Raw genomic sequence first — 16,947 nt, 5'->3', positions numbered from 1 at the left:
GGATGCTTAGGGTCCAGAAACATCATGTCCTCCACCGGATGAACCAGCAGCAGCGGCAGATGAAACGAACCAGTTGTTGGTGGAGGACAAGAAAAGCAAGGAGAGAATAGGTCAAACGAAAAGTCATTTGTAAACTGTGCACTGGAAAAATGTTACCCATTCTAGTAAGTAAGCTTCACCAGCCTTCAGCAGGTCCTCCAGCGCTTTTCTGATGAAATATTTGTCTGTAGATGGGTCATAGTTTCTCTGAAGAGGCATTTCGTTCAGCTCCTATGAGATTTGCGATGGACCAGCTTTCTGATACGAACACCAGAGAGCAGGATTTACCTGTTTTTTTTTTCACCATTTAGACCCAGAGGAGTTTGGTGGAGATGTTAGAGGGGAAATGGAGCAGCTCATTGTTATTCAGTGAGGCAGTCAGGGTGTGTGTTTCACAGCTCCTCATCAGGAGGAGGTGGCTGCCGGTGTTTACTCGTTCTTTTTCTAATGCACTATTTTCTTTTCTCAGCTTAGGTAGAATGTTTTTACTGCAACACCAGAATACTGATCTCAGTTTGGACACTGGTCTGACTGAAATATGGTTTCAGTGGTGGTTCTGACAGTACATTCAGAAACACACTCAGATAGTCATCCACTTTTCATGAAGATCAAATTGTTCTCAGATTTACTGACATTTCTGACCCTTGTGTTCTACTTTATGTTCTGCTCTGTCTCAAATGGAGACTTGTTCTGTTGTTCAGGTGGACTTCTAAAGCCACTGGGCTAGGACTGCTGGAGACCAGTTAGATACCAGTTACAATGGTAGAGAAGAGTTTGAGACTGATGAAGAATAATTAAAGACTTGTTAGAGAATCTTTGAGACAAGATGACATAAATTTGGAACTAGTCAGGTTTTCAAGACCTGTAGGAGACTGGTGAAATTGATGGAGACTGTTAGAGAATAGGTGACTGTTGAAGATGTAGAGACTAGTTAAGGACCATTTGGAGACTTGTTGAGACTAATTGGAGACTGGTGGAGACATGGTTGCTCTGAGAGCTTTGAATGGAAAATCAGCTTGGTTCTTCTGACTAGTCTTCACCAGCAGAATGAAATAATTTGTGTTACCTTTGACAAGTCCTCCAGCGGTTTTCTGATGTAACATTTATAATGACTAGTTAAGGACCAGATAAACTATTTGATCCATTTGGGTTGTGAGGCAGCACGCCGATCAGACCTTCTGTCACCTGCCTGCAGGTGCGTGGGGATGTTTATTTACAATAAACAGGTTACTTTATTTCTAAAACTATTCAGAAAACAAAGATTCACCTGACTGCATCTGTGCGTCTTTGTATCCTAGTTGCCATGGCAACAACCCCATGTCTGAAACAACAGGCTCATCGTAGCTGACGAGAGGCAGCATGTTGTAGATGTTGTATCACATTCTGTCATCGACCACTTAATGCTTCCTTCAGAGCAGGACTCAGAAGTCTCAGAGACGGGATGGAGCTGGAGTCGTCCATGCTCGCTGTGACCTGGCCCGACTGTCCTTCATAATCAGGCCCATCCTGCTGAGAGACAAATGGACTGTTTCAGTAATAAAGTAAAAACAGGAGCTGTTGTCTGGTCTCTTGGCCTTAAGTCCTGAGGGTTTAATCCATCCATCCATCCATTTTCATCCGCTTATCCGGAGTCGGGTCACGGGGGCAGTAGCCTAAAGCGAGAGGCCCAGACGTCCCTCTCCCCAGCCATTTGGGCCAGCTCCTCCGGGGGAATCCCAAGGCGTTCCCTGGCCAGGTGAGAGACATAGTCCCTCCACCGTGTCCTGGGTCTACCTTTAGGTCTCCTCCCAGTTGGACGTGCCCGGAAAACCTCACCAGGGAGGTGTCCAGGAGGCATCCTGACCAGATGCCCGAGCCACATCAACAGGCTCCTCTCGATGTGGAGGAGCAGCGGGTCTACTCCGAGCCCCTCCCGGATGACCGAGCTTCTCACCCTATCGCTAAGGGAGAGCCCAGCCACTCTTCGGAGAAAACTCATTTCGGCCGCTTGTATCCGCGATCTCGTTCTTTCGGTCACTACCCAAAGCTCATGACCATAGGTGAGGGTAGGAATGTAGATCGACCGGTAAATCGAGAGCTTCGCCTTCTGACTCAGCTCTCTCTTCACCATGACACACCGGTACAACGCCCACATCACTGCAGATGCAGCACCAATCCGCCTATCGAGCTCACGCTCCAATTTTCCCTCACTTGTGAGCAAGACTCAGAGATACTAAAACTTCCACTTGGGGCAGGACCTCATCCCTGACCCGGAGAAGGCATTCTACCCTTTTCCGAATCAAGACCATGGTCTCAGATTTAGAGGAGCTGACTCTCATCCCAGCTGCTTCACACTCGGCTGCGAACCGCTCCAGCGAAAGCTGAAGATCACGTTCTGATGAAGCCAACAGGACCACATCATCTGCAAAAGCAGAGACCTGATCCTCAGGCCACCCAAACGGATGCCCTCCACACATCCTGTGGGATTAAAATGTTCAAAAAGGAGCTGGAACATTAATGATCAGATTATTTTACAGCAGCAGATTTCAGCTGGTTCAGATATGTTGTGTAACTCTAGCATCAGCACACAATAATGTTTTAATTAATTTGTGATGAACATCTACATTTAACATGGAGGATCAGGTAGGTCATCCAGATCAAACAAGGAATGAAACTTTAATCCTAAATCACCAACTGTTTGTTTATAAGACCGTGAGTATTTCTACTCTGTCCTAAAACCAAACAGTCAACCGGTCCGTGAGGAAAATGTGGTTTGAGAAGAAAATCCGTCGGTCTGGTGTATAATGTCAGTCTTTGTTTTGTCTCTAGAGAGAGCTGGTCTGTATCAGGACCAGAATCAGGACCCTGCTCGTCCCTCAGGGTTAAACTCAGGTCTCCCTCTGGATCTGTACCAGAGTCTGAGTAGCAAACAAAAGCAGCAGCTTCAGCTTACACCATCTCTGGACATCTTCTCTGTGGACCTGGAGTATCAGCTTTCTTGTGGAGTGGTCAGAAAGCGTTCAGTGTCTGAAGTGATGGAGATGAAAACACAAAGCCTGGTACAAAGATTCAGGGAGGTTTTTGTATAATTCAGAGACAAAACCTCAGATAGTTCGACTTATATAGGACACACGGAGCAGTGTAACACGGTTAGGGTTGGAGGGGTTGTGTTCTCCAGCATGAGTGTCATTCTGAGAGGTCTCACTCTGGTTTGTGAGGTTGGACATCGTGTTTGATTATAACAACATGGTGATTAATCCTCTCCTCCCCCACTCCCCAGGCACGGGGACTTTTGGTCGAGTCTTCCTGGTCAAGGACCAGAAAAGCCAGGCCTTCTTTGCCCTGAAGCAGATGAAGATCTCTGACGTAATCCGACTGAAGCAGGAGCAGCACGTCCACAACGAGAAGGAGGTTCTGACAGAGATCAACCATCCGTTCCTCATCAGGCTGTGAGTCCTCTGGTTTATAAACTGGTGGGTTTGTCAGAACCAGTCTGATGGGCCAAAATTTCCACAGGGTTCAGTTAGATTATCTCACTTCTCCGGTGGTTCAGAGTCTATATCCAGTCATGTGAAGTCCCAACTTAAAACACAGTTTTGAGATCTTTAACCAGAAACCCCACTTCTCCTTCCTCGTCTCCTCCCAGCCCAGGTCCTGCTGCGTTTGGTCTACTAGAGCTGCGTCAGTTCAAAGGAGAACTTTAGGGTTTTGATTTGAAACTGGATTTCTCTGCCCATCAGTAGAACATCTCAGCTACAATCCACCTTGTTGCCCTGCAGGTTCTGGACCCACCACGATGAGCGGTTCCTCTACATGCTTATAGACTATGTACCAGGTGGTGAGCTCTTCAGCTACCTGCGCACTCGTGGCCGATTCACCAACTCCACGGGTCTTTTCTACACATCTGAGATCGTTTGTGCTATTGAGTACCTCCACTCCAAAGAGATAGTCTATAGAGACCTGAAGCCTGAGAACATCCTGCTGGACAGCGAGGGACACATCCGTCTGACCGACTTCGGCTTTGCCAAGAAGCTCTCTGACAGGTGAGAGAGACACGCCGTCTCTGGGCTTCAGTCAGATCCTCAGACGGATCCAGTTTTAGATTACTCACCGACTTTGGTAATGGAGTCATAAGAATGTGGTACTTGGGTTACTTCATGAAGCTGCTTGGATCAGGTAGAGGTGAAAGTTCAGCCTGTTCAATGTGTGTGTGTGTGTGATGTCAGTGATCAGAGCACTGAGGGTGTTTGATGATGACAGGATCCCTGAATCCTGCAGCAGGTGGTGTTGCTACAGCTGCTGATTGACAACTGGGCTCTGTTCTCAGCTCAGGATGTCTGACTGACTGTCAGTTGGAAGTGGACACCAAAGCGGCTGCCACTCCTCACTACGCAGCGGTAGAACCAGGTTCTGCTGCTCTGAGACCAGAAACTAAGAACATGTGTCGTTCTGTCACACTAGTGAACAGGAATGGTGAGTTCTGACTGATGGCTGTGATCAAACTTCCTTCAGAAGACACGGGTTGTAGAACTTTTACTTGGTTACTATAAATCCTGTGTCTCCAGTTCACAAACGTGTCCTTTTTAAGTAATATTTCTCACCAACATCAATTCTAAGAATTCCTCTCAGCTTGAAATTTTACATTTTTAAATACATAAACTGTGGTCGACGCTCCATGGTCATTCACTATCGTGAAATACAGTAGCTGTTTAGGGACATACGAGCTCCGATTTGTGTGTTTGGACTATGACGGTAACCTGAAAGAGCCAGGTTACTGACTGGTACCAGGAGATCCGAACACATCACGCCCGTCTTGGCATCCCTACACTGGCTTCCAGTCACTTTTAGAATTTCGTTAAAAGTTCTGGTGTTTGTTTTTAAATGTTTACATGAGTTGGCTCCACGACACCTATCGGATCTGATCCATCCTTATGTTCCCTCAAGGAACCTTCGGTCAGCACAGCAAGGACTGTTGATTGTTCCTAAACACAGACTACAATCTCGAGGGGGTCGTGCGTTCTCGGTGCTGGGGCCGAGGCTCTGGAATGAGCTACCTACAGGTGGTAAACAGGCCACCACGCTCGCCAAGTTTAAGAGCCAGCTGAAAACACTTTTATTCTTTAGCTTTTAACCAAGAAGAGTCTCGTTAACGGATGGCTTAGCACTTTTTTGCTGCCCCACCTAGATTTTATCTACATGTTTTTGTGGGTTTTTAAACGGTTTTATATGTTTTTATTTTTTATGTTTATTTGGACCATGTGAAGGCGCTATATAAATAAAGTTTAGTAGTAGTAGTAGTAGTAGTAGTAGTAGCAGCAGCAGAGGGCAGCAGTGTGCCCTGGAAGCATGGAGTCTGCTAATTCAACTAAAAAGAAGAAGAGACTAGCTACACCATTGCTGTACTTGTAATAACAAAGAATAAAATCGAAATACATGTCAAATTTGCCATTTCGTCATCATGTCCAAACACTAGGAAGCATATACGTATAAATGCTTCCTAGTGTATATGTAGATGTTAAGATTCTGGCCCACTATTAGCCGGACACCAGCCTCCAAGAGGTATCCCCCCGACTCCCTATATCACCTCAAGTTGCTCGTTCGTCTTTCCTTCGTTCCAGAACTCCCGATCCAGTCCCAACGTGTCCGTTCCAAAGTCCTTCAACTCGATTCTCCTCTCTTTTGTGCGTCTAATGTCTAATGTCCCCGATTAGCTGGTGGCTAAGTCAGCATTGCTTACTTATGGGCCATTCCCATCTGTACCGGGTCAGCCCGGGCCGGGTAGCGTAGGTTGTTTACATATCTGGGTGGCCTGGTATTTTTCCGGGCCAACCAAGGCTCATTCTCAGCCCTCTTCTCGAGGGGGTCTGCTTCAGGCCGACCAGGGCCAACACACCCACTGCTGACAGCAAATTCACACCTTCCTTTAGAGCAAGCCTCTGATTGGTGGGTAGAATCAGCCCACATGGGCTTAAGGCAAGGATGTGTGGAATCAACCGGGCCAGGCTGGGGCCGACTGAGGCTACCCGGCCCGGGCCGACCCGGTACAGATGGGAATGGCCCATTAATCTCCACAGTGTCCCTATTTTGCTAACCCTCCGCTAGCCATGGCGCTGCCAGTGATCACTCTATAAAAGATTTTCTTTCTTTCTTTCTTTCTTTCTTTCTTTCTTTCTTTCTTTCTTTCTTTCTTTCTTTCTGTCTGTCTGTCTGTCTGTCTGTCTGTCTGTCTGTCTGTCTGTCTGTCTGTCTGTCTGTCTGTCTGTCTGTCTGTCTGTCTGTCTGTCTGTCTGTCTGTCTGTCTGTCTGTCTGTCATCCATCCATCCATCCATCCATCCATCCATCAGTAGCTGGTAGTAAGCATGTTTACAAAGCTGCTCTCATGCACGTGAGAATAAATGTTCCCCTGAAATATTCTATTTTCTTTAGGCAGTCAAGAGCAAATCTTTCCACAGTCACGGAGCTTATTGTCCATTACGAGGACTAAACAACCTCGAATGAAACATGACATCTTTTTACATAACTTTCAAAAATGATAAATAAGCTTGCTACAAAAGAGTGAACAAGAATGTTTTACTGTACCTTTTTATTGTTTTTAGGAGGACATGTGGATAAAAAACCATCACAAGCATGACGTTATTACATTACATTACATTAATTCTTGTGAAAGTCCATCACAAATGTTGTGAAGATAGCTTGAAGTGCAACAGAATATTTCAGGGGAACAGAATTTCTCACAGCACCTGAAAAGGTTTAGTTTCTTTGCAGGTTTTTTTTCCCACAGGCAGCTCCAAAACACATCTATGAAATGTTGTCTCCACTGCTGTCTGGTTCATTAGTGTAATAATGATCTATGGCTCCAGATAGATACAATATAAAGTCACCATTTTACATTAATGGAGCCGGTCAGACAGGATAAAACCTCACTGACCCACTTGTATGAATGGAAACGTCAGACTTACGGTTGATCCAGGATGCTGGTCTGTAGCAGTACCACAGTGCCCCCTGCTGGCAGACCTCTAACACACGTGTCTGGTTCCAGCCCAACCAACCCCACACTTCACTCCCTGTTACATCAGCAGCAGTCCCCCCCCCCCGTATTTCCATACAAATTACTGTCCCCGTGGCAACTGGCCAACAGGTCATTATCCAGGTGATACAGTGGCAGCTGATGAAGGGCTGGCTGTGGGCCAAGTGCTCTTCAACACGCCACCAGGAGCTGCACACGTCTGTTTATGACAGCAGGGAGACAGAACCAGAACCAGGCTGTATGTTTTAACCTGCTGCTGTCACTGTTCACTCTGGACCTCCTCCTAATTAGTCTGTGATCTGCAGGTGTGTGTGTGTGTGTGTGGGTGGGTGGGTGGGTGTGTTCCTCATCATCCTCACACACCTCTAGTTCTATAACTACAGGAGGTGACAGAACTGGGTCTGGCGGTTCTGATGGATTCTTTTACCCAGGGCTGTCGTGTTTCCCCGCTGCCCTTTATCAGCTCTTATGAGGTCACCCTGAGCTGCAGCTGAGAGGTTTCAGCTCTGCTCACTCATGAGCAGCAGGTTCTAGCAGAACCAGAACATGAATCAAGCTCTTCTTCAGACACTTACTGTTCTGTATGTAAACATGATGAGGGCTGGAGCTTTATGGGTTCTTCTCTCACACTGCTCATGTGTGGAGCCTTGTGCCGACTACCAGAGCCACCTTCATGGAACCAGTTTGGGTTTTGGCGTCATACTGAGACAACAGAACAGCCACGGTGAAGGATGTGGATCGTTTTCTGTAGGAGATGTTTCAGGATGCAGCTGTATGATGGAGACATCCTGGAACTGGAGTTACTGGTAAACTATGGACTCTTAATAACATGGTGTTCTCTGTGTGGTCCGCAGGACCTGGACCCTGTGTGGAACTCCAGAGTACCTGGCTCCTGAGGTCATTCAGAGCAAAGGTCACGGCCGAGCGGTGGACTGGTGGGCTCTGGGAATCCTGGTCTTTGAGATGCTGGCTGGGTAAGTCCTACACAATCTGAGGACCCCTCTAACACCAGGGGGCGCTCCGCTCCACCAGAACCACTTCTGCCAGTCTTTCAGGCTTCCCATTGGTCAGAGACCAGTGGAGAACATCTGGATCCGCTCTGGTTCTGGAGAATATCTAGCCTAGATGGGTCATAGTGAACCAACAGCACTGCGTAGTGGACTGATGCTTTTCAGGAGTTTATATAAAGACCCTTGATTGTTTATTTATAAGGTAGATTTTTGATGTTTTCATCTTTTTGATCCGTCCATTTCACTCCGATTAATATTAAATCAGCATCACTCATCTGATCTCATCAGATCTTCAAACAGAAACATCTGGATCCGGGAATCGTTTCTGTTCAGTTTAGTTAGAGTTTACTACATCTTTACCTTCCTCTACACCGACTATGAACCGAGGGTTTGTGTGTTCTCTAACTTTAACTTTAGAGAACTCATGTTGGTTGCTCCCTGTCCTCAGCTAGAAGCAGAGACTCTAGAGAAACTTGGATCAAGACTTCCTTCCAGGGATAAGACTGTGTTTGATTAGGTGTGATATAATTTACTTGAGGGTAGACACGTCCACAAGTCACCAGTCTCTACTGACTGAAAGCGTCTCGTCTCCTATCTGTCTAGTCTGCCTAAATCAGATGTTGTGGTGATGATGCTGGGATGTTCTGGTGTTATCCACTAGGTGTAGGTGTGAATGAGTGAGTAACTATACGGTTAGCCGTTTTGGAGATGAGGTCAGACTGAGATTATATGGAAACGTAGAAGGATATTGAAAACCTCTGCAGAAGGATGCTGAGGTTGGAGCTACCAGGTCGGCTGAGAGGAAGGCCAAAGAGGAGATGAAGCTGATTGGTCGGGTCAGTAGAGAAAGTAGGGGGAGGGGATAGATGGAGCCAGAGGATTCTCTGTGGGGAACCCTGAAGGAAAACACTGAAAGATGTGTGGATGCTGTGCCGTGGATGTTCTCACATCCTATTTATTAGAGTTGTTTAGAACCAAACGCAGAACCGTGAAGAACTCCTCGTTTATTTTAAACTGGACAAAGTGGTGAATTTGTTTGTCTGATCATCAGTTGGAGTTGGTCCTCTCCTCCCATAAACCTGTATTTTAGACAGCAGCTGACATTTAGTCACATCACAAACAGACTTATGGTCCGAAGCTTCCTGTATGACATCACACATGATAACAGGGTCAAATCCTCTGACCTGCTTGCTGTTTTTGCTTCTGACGGCTGTTAAAGCATCAAATAATGTCAGAGCAGCTTTCCATCTCGTCAGCTTTCACACATTCCTCCACTCTCACACACTTTCTACAGACATCACAGCATCAGGGAAGAGAAAACACACACACACACACATGCTCTCCGCGACAGGATACATCCCCCACCCTCTGGCAGTGTGTGGCAAGCTGTTGCCATTATGCACCTGTCTAGTGTGTGTGTGTGTGATGTGTTTAGAGCCTGGTGCCATTATGTAATTTGTGGATAATGACTTGTCCAGAGCAGAGGGAGGAAGGGGAGAGAAGCATTCAGCAGGAGCACACACACACGCACACACACACACACACACACACACACACACACACACACACACACACACACACACACACACACACACACACACACACTGAGAAGATGGTCAGAGAGCTGTGAACAAAAGCTGCTGTCTGCAGCTGATTTTTATTTCTTGTTATCACCTCCAATAAAAACACCGACTTTATTGGTTCCAATAGAGCACACTCTTCTGCTCCCATCAGATCATTACCATGGAGACCAGGTTCTGGTCAGACCAGGATCTCTTTAGTCGCTTAAATTCTAGGCAACTTCTCTAAATTGCCCTTTATCTCAAAACATTTGGAAAAGGTTGGTTTCTGTTCCTGACTGGACTCTCTGTTCCAGCTCCAGATGAATCTCCTTTCTGTCCTCAGGTATCCACCTTTCTATGACGACAACCCATTTGGAATATACCAGAAGATTCTCTCTGGAAAGCTGGAATTCCCACGCCATCTGGATTTCTACGTGAAGTAAGTCATTGATCAGTTAGGAGCGGGCTTTTGTTCGGTATCGGTGTAAATAAAGCAGGTCTGTAATCATCTGGGAGCAGATCGGTCCGTCAGTAAAACAGAAAGCTCCATCTCTCCAGCGTATGATGAATGTCAGTGGTTGTTTTGAGCCCAGATAACTGTGTGGTGATAGATTGCATTGATTTCACATCCCAGATATCTTTGTTACTCCTCTGATTAATTGGGTAATATGAACATCTCCAGCCACCGATCCTTCTCTGATCCTCCTCAGTCACATCATCTGATGCATTAACCCTCGTATGAGTGGAAATGAAAACAGAACTGTGTGTTTCTGGAGTTTAAAGTCAAAGTTCACTAGGGAGGATGTTTGTGTTTCTCTACAAATTAAACCCTGTTCAGAGTAGATCATCCTTCTCACCTGATTTATTCCATGGATCAGTCTAACATCTGGATCAGGAACAAAGCTTTTCAGGAAGTTTAAGTGAATCAGTTTCTGACAAGCATTTGTAAACCTTTAGATTAGCAGTTAGAGCGAGCAGCTTAAGGGTGGAGCTGCGATAAACAAGGATGTGACTGGGTCTGGTTGAGACCAGCTGGAGACACTCTGGTGACAAGTCTCTCAGTTGGAACCACTGAGCTGGTATTTCTGAGACGTTCTCACAAGTCAGAGCCAAGGAGGTCTGAATGTTATGAAGCTTACAAGGAAGTGGCAAAAATTGTAGTTCCACCATCAACCACTAGGGGCTGGCAGCTGAAGTGACCTCATTGACTCCCATGTTAAAAATGCCATTTTCACAGCAGAAATAAACACATTTACAGCCTAGTTAAAAAATCCATGTTAGGTTTAATAGATCTAGTTTACTGCTGGACCCGACTGCAGCCTTCGACACTGTTGACCATCACCTGCTACTGGAGAGGCAGAGAAAATGGGTAGGCCTATCAGAATTTTCTCTGGAGTGGTTCCCCTCATATCTGTCTGAGCCTTCCTTCTCTGTGGTCATCACCAAGTTTAGTTCCTCTACCACTTTCCTCACGCATAGTGTCCCACAAGGTTCTGTGCTGGGGCCTTTACTCTTCCTCCTTTATCTGCTTCCTCTTCAGCACATCCTGAGCTCCTTCAAAGGAATCTCCTACCACCTTTTTGCAGATGACATCCAACTGTACATCTCCTTTAAGCCCCATGAGATGTCTAAGCTGCAGCTGTTACACACCTGCTTAGACTCTATCAAAACCTGGATGGCTGGGAGCTTTCTACAGCTGAATGAAGATAAGACTGAGATCCTCATCTGTGCCCCAGACAAGCTGGTTCCCAAAGTCAGAGACACTCTTGGTCAGCTTGCTTCTCACACCAAACCTTCTGTCAGGAATCTTGGCGTGACCTTTGACCCAGCTCTCACCCTGGATTCTCATGTCAGTTCTCTTGTTCAGTCTTCCTTCTTCCATCTCAGGAACATTGCAAAGCTGAGTCCCATTCTGTCCCGCTCTGAACTTGAGACAGTCATCCACACCTTCATCTCCTCACGCTTAGACTACTGTAACTCTCTTTTCACGTGTCTGAGCAGAACCTCCCTGAACCGTCTACAGGTGGTTCAGAATACCTGTGCTTGGCTTCTGACCAAGTCCTCCAAACACACCCACATCACCCCGCTTCTCCTCCAGCTTCACTGGCTGCCAGTCAGCATCAGGGTTCATTTACAGATCCTGGTTCTGGGGCCTCATTTATCAAGCTTGCTTACGCACAAAATGGGGTCAGAAAACTGCGTAAACAACTTTCCACTCAAACTTTGGGATTTATGAAAGAAAACTTAGAGGAACAATGTGCACAACTTTAAGTTGACTAAGGACCTGGCGTACACACATGTTGGACATGAGGAGCACCTGCAGTGCTGCTGCTGAGAAGGATGATATTATGAAATCCTGCAGCATTATCACTTGTACTGCTTCGTTTTCACACAGAACAAGACCGCACGCACGCACGCACACACACACACACACACACACACACACACACACACACACACACACACACACACACACACACACACACACACACACACACACAGCCTGAAGTGCAGAATACGGAATGCAGAATATCAGCAGGGGGCAGATTGAGACAGAATGTCATGCGTCTGTGACAGTGTGTGTCCTGTCACTGTGACCTTATTAATGATGCACCCTGGCTAGGTGGACAAGGGTGATCTCCATTTGGCTGACTGGTTAGCACGCATGACTCTCACCCGGAAGTCTGGGGATCGAATCCTGATCGGATCATTTTTTTTATATCTGCCACAGATCTCTCTGAAGAATTCACAACATTGACGGCTTCAGCAACGCTGTGGCACTCCGTGGATTTTCTCTTATTTGTTTTGCAAAAGCACTTCCTTTCATTTCTCCACCTCACGCACAAGTACCTGAATTTCTGCTTCTGTGTAACTGTGCTTCCTTGATCTTCCTTGATCTATGGTCCCCATCGTCATTGGCGGAGCGCTGCAACAAGCCAGCTTATGTACATGCATGAGATCCACAAGGCACTTTGCATTGACTGCTTATGGCAGTAAGTGGGCGTGGTGAGGGCGGGATGTGACTAAAAAGCAGCTGAGAACCTTTCTATATAGTTTCTGATTTATGAAGCGGAGATTGTGTGCAGCTGTGCATACTCCATGTTTGGTAGATCACAAACCTGCTTGGCGTGAGTACATTTTTTTTGCTGAGCTTAAGTACGGTTTTAGTAAGGATTCAATGCAATGTTTGCTAAATGAGACGGTCTTTAGTGCCTTACATGGACAAGCACCACCATACATTGTTGATCTTCTCAGTCACTACACCCCAGCAGGTACCTGAGGTCCAGTGACCAAAGCCTTCTGGTTGTGCAGTTTACCAGGCTAAACAATGAAGCGCTGTGATAGCAGGGAGTCTCTCCCATCTAGGGAGAGGACGAGGGACAGTAATACGTTGAGAAAATAAACATTCATCTCTATAATAGAATAAATCTATTGTATTTTTTCAGCCTTATATTTTACAGAAGGCTTATATATTGCCACATACTAGTCATTTAACGTATCTTAGTTTTTATTTTCCTAATACTGTCGGCTTTGGAAAGGATCCAAAACACAAATGTGTAAAACTCAAAAGTATTTTAATGCCAAAAATCAGGTGACAGAAATGGAAACCGGTAGCTAGGACGCTGAAACCAGCAGAGTATGACTGAAACGGAACCGTATGCACTGAGGAGTGAGAGATGACAGAGGACTAGTTATGAGGAGGAGCAGTGAGTGGGAGCAGAGTACAGCAGGGGAACATGGGAGGAACTATAAATGAAAATAATTTAAAAGAAGAAGAAACCTAAAAGGGGAAGAATAACTAGATAAAAACCTGACAACAAACGGAGTAGAAAATTCAGTGGAAGGAAAAAAAAAGACTTGAATACTAAAAGAGAAAACCTTAACAGCTGGGGAACCAAACAAAAACAGAGCCATTTGTTTTGAGCCACAATGTCTGATATCATTTACGTACATGATCATTTTTAAACTTTACGTATTAAAAATGCCACATTTAATGTATTTTACTCTGTCTTAGTATCATCAGATATATAACTGTACTTTTATGCTGATTATTTTATTACAGATGGAAAAAGGGTCATAGTAAGGTGTGGGCCTACTTCACTAAAGATCTATCTGGTGATTTATGTTTGTGCTATTATTTCCTGTCCAGGGTGAATAAGTTCACCAAGTTAAGTTAACTTCCACAGACTCAGAAAACAAAAAACGTGAATGTTAGATTTGACTGAGATTGTGTGTTCTGTTGTTTGAGATCTGCAAAATAAATCTTATTTGTATTACTTGGAAACCTTAGTCAGTTATTGAGACAGTTCTTTGGTGTGTAATAGAGAAATAAGTGTGCATCAAAAAGGCAGAGAATGAAGGGTTTAATCTTAAGAACATTTTTATTTCTTTTTTTGTGAGGGAGATATATCGGCCATTATATGGGCTAGCAGCCTTTGTTAAAAGTTTTATATGGGTATTGGTCCTAAAAAAGCACATCGGTCGGGCCCTACTGTGAACACACCAACTCATACAATTGTCAAGATGAGTCGTAAGCTTGGAACTTTGGCTGAGATTCAGGCTCTGGCACAAAAGGTGGATACCGTCAAGGAGTGAGTGGATGGATCGGCACGAATTGGGATAGATTAATTACACTATTATTGGATCTAGAGGGGTTGAAGACCAACAGAACACTAAGGCAGAGAGGAAATTATCTCTGTCGGTCCCCAAAACAATTTTTATCTGACTCTGGTGCCCTTGGAGCCTGTGAGGCTGAAGTGATAGCTCCCCCATCAGAAGAAATGTGGAATGCTGCCATCGCTATGGAAACTCTTTCTCCCTATCCCAGCCTGGGCGGGACTGTGACCGGTGAAGGCTGTGGAACCGTATCTAGGAGACAATGTACCCTCTAACCCATTATTGCCCTCCCCTGTCCAAACGGAGGTGATGAGCGCTGCCCCATGTGGCTGCAAGCACTGATGTGAGGAGAGTCCCAACCCTACCGCCCCACCTAGTGGACACTTATGTTGTGTAATGTCTGACGTCTGTGAGCGTATCTGTCTGAGGTGTTTTTTTGCATAGCAAAGCTGTCCTCTCTGTGGAGGGTAACTCTGAAGTGCCTTTTTTTTCCCTCCCCGTGACTCTATCCTCATATAAACCCTCTTGATCTATTACGGTAGTGCGACTCGGGTTGCGAATGACCACAGTCACCAATTCTTGTCATGTGTCTATGTATGTATGTCTGATCTCAGAATTGTGTGTACTGAAACTCTAATTTCCCTCTGGGAGTAATAAAGTATATTTGAATTGAATTTGTTAGCATGTAGCTAATCTCCCGGTGATCTCCGACCAAGGCAGAGCATAGCCTCTTCTTTGGTTAGCTAGTAGCTACATCAGTTCAATTGCTTCTAACAACCCTGTTCCAACCGTGACAGCCCCACTCTCAGCTCCATCTCTTTTTCCATTTTTGAACACATCAAAAATGGCGGTGGTGGGAACCTCCCATTTGGCTTCAAACCTGCCCCCCACAGAGCAATGGGTGGGGTATGTAAATTCTTTTTATGTGTTGATGGTCAGAACTGCTGATCCAGAGGACACAATGTGTCTTCAGCTTCTGTAAAGTGTTTCATCAGTATGATTTTAGGACACATTAGCATCTATTTACATCAAATGGAGGCATGTCAAGAGAAGAGTGCGTGATTAATCTGAGGTCACACTAAAGCCTGATTTATGCTTCTCCGTCTGCGTCAGTGCGGAGCACACGCAACGCCATTATCCGTCCTTGCGTAGGGATTCGGCAGGCATGCAAGTACGTACGGAGTCGAGCCCACTTTTTTAAACATTCGTCGAACGAAACGGATTACGCAAGCTTGTGATTGGTCAGGATGCCGCTGTTGTTTACAGCGCCGCCATTGCAAAGAGAGCTGAGTTTAACTAGCGGCAGACACGGAGAAGCTTGAAGAATACCTCGCGAAAAAACTAAAAATATGAACATTTCATCCTCCCGTGACTGGAGGAGTGAAAAGATACACAGCAAGCGTTTTATTTGTGGATGGAAATTACAGGAAACGTGGGTTTAGAGGTGGGGAGCGCATGAAGCGGTGGGAGAATGAGAGACAAATATGTCCGTGTTAAAAGTCTCTTATATACACAAAAAACACAATATAAACACACTATCTTGGACTGATACATGACAGGATACCACAGAACAGCGCTAAGCCCTCTGTTGTCCTGCCGGGCAATTGCTTTGCAACACTCTCCAGGAGACGGAGAAGTATGAGAGCAAAACGCTTCCGTCAATCCGTGCGTGTCTGTCCCTTGCGGAGCTGACGGAGAAGCATAAACCAGGCTTAACAGTGATTGGATCACTGCAGCACCTTTACATTTAGCTGGTTCATCCAGCCTCAACATGTGACTGTTTACACTTATATTATGCTTACTTTATATCTCAGTTTCTAGTTTGGATTTGTCTTATTACCATGTTTACATTTATACTTTTACATTATTTTGCAGTGCACCTTATACTGGCTATGTGTGTGTGTGCGTGTGCGTGTGTGTGTGTGTGTGCGTGCGTGCATGCTTGTTTGTGTGCATGTGAGAGAGAGAGCATGACATCCATTTTAACCGTGTTATTTTATTTTACTTACATTTTACTACGCGAGCTGTCTTCAGTGAGCACAAAGTCGATTTTGTTGTACAGTGACAACAAATTATCTTGAATCTTGAATTTGCAACATGTGGTTTTCTTGGTTTGATCGTTCGCTGTCCTTTAGTCAGAAATCCACATAAGTCATTGGTTATGAAGGTCCAGGTCTACCACAACACCTCTTTAACAGTTTCCTGCAGCTAACGAGGAGCTCTGGACTAATGACACATGTTTTCCTGCTACACACACACACACAACCCAGCCATTAAACCAGGGTGCAGCAATATCTCAGATTACAGGAGCTCTCTCTCTCTCTCTCTCTCTCTCTCTCTCTCTCTCTCTCTCTCTCTCTCTCTCTCTCTCTCTCTCTCTCTCTCTCTCTCTCTCTCTCTCTCTCTCTCTCTCTCTCTCTCTCTGTCTCTCTGTCTCTCTGTCTCTCTCTCTCTGTCTCTCTGTGTGTGTGTACTCACCTATATATCAAAATGAGGACCAATGAAAAGCTTTTTACCTGCAAACTGAGGACATTTGTACCAAAGTGAGGAAATGCTGCTGTTCCTCATTTTGCTACAAGGCTCTACTCGTTAGTTTCAGAGGGATGGTGTGGATTAAGTTTTAGTTGGGCTAGGATTAGGAATAGACAGGTTAGAGATAGGCACAATCCAGTCACCAAAATGAATGGAAGTCAATGACGGTCCTCACAACAA

At 45.4% G+C, this 16,947-nt stretch overlaps 1 protein-coding gene across 1 annotated transcript in view; it reads left to right on the top strand.

The window, feature by feature from the left end:
* The window catches only part of prkx (protein kinase X-linked), a 34,972-nt gene that overhangs the window by 12,835 nt on the left and 5,190 nt on the right, over positions 1 to 16,947 (top strand). The window contains exons 2-5 of the mRNA XM_015957810.3: positions 3,299 to 3,467; positions 3,798 to 4,061; positions 7,901 to 8,020; positions 9,962 to 10,057. Of these exons, the coding sequence (XP_015813296.1) occupies positions 3,299 to 3,467; positions 3,798 to 4,061; positions 7,901 to 8,020; positions 9,962 to 10,057 (649 nt within the window). The remainder of the gene's footprint in view (positions 1 to 3,298; positions 3,468 to 3,797; positions 4,062 to 7,900; positions 8,021 to 9,961; positions 10,058 to 16,947) is intronic.

The sequence above is a fragment of the Nothobranchius furzeri genome, chromosome 3, assembly GCF_043380555.1.
Source record: "Nothobranchius furzeri strain GRZ-AD chromosome 3, NfurGRZ-RIMD1, whole genome shotgun sequence".
Taxonomy (NCBI): domain Eukaryota; kingdom Metazoa; phylum Chordata; class Actinopteri; order Cyprinodontiformes; family Nothobranchiidae; genus Nothobranchius; species Nothobranchius furzeri.
This window is presented reverse-complemented; position numbering and strand designations above follow the sequence as displayed.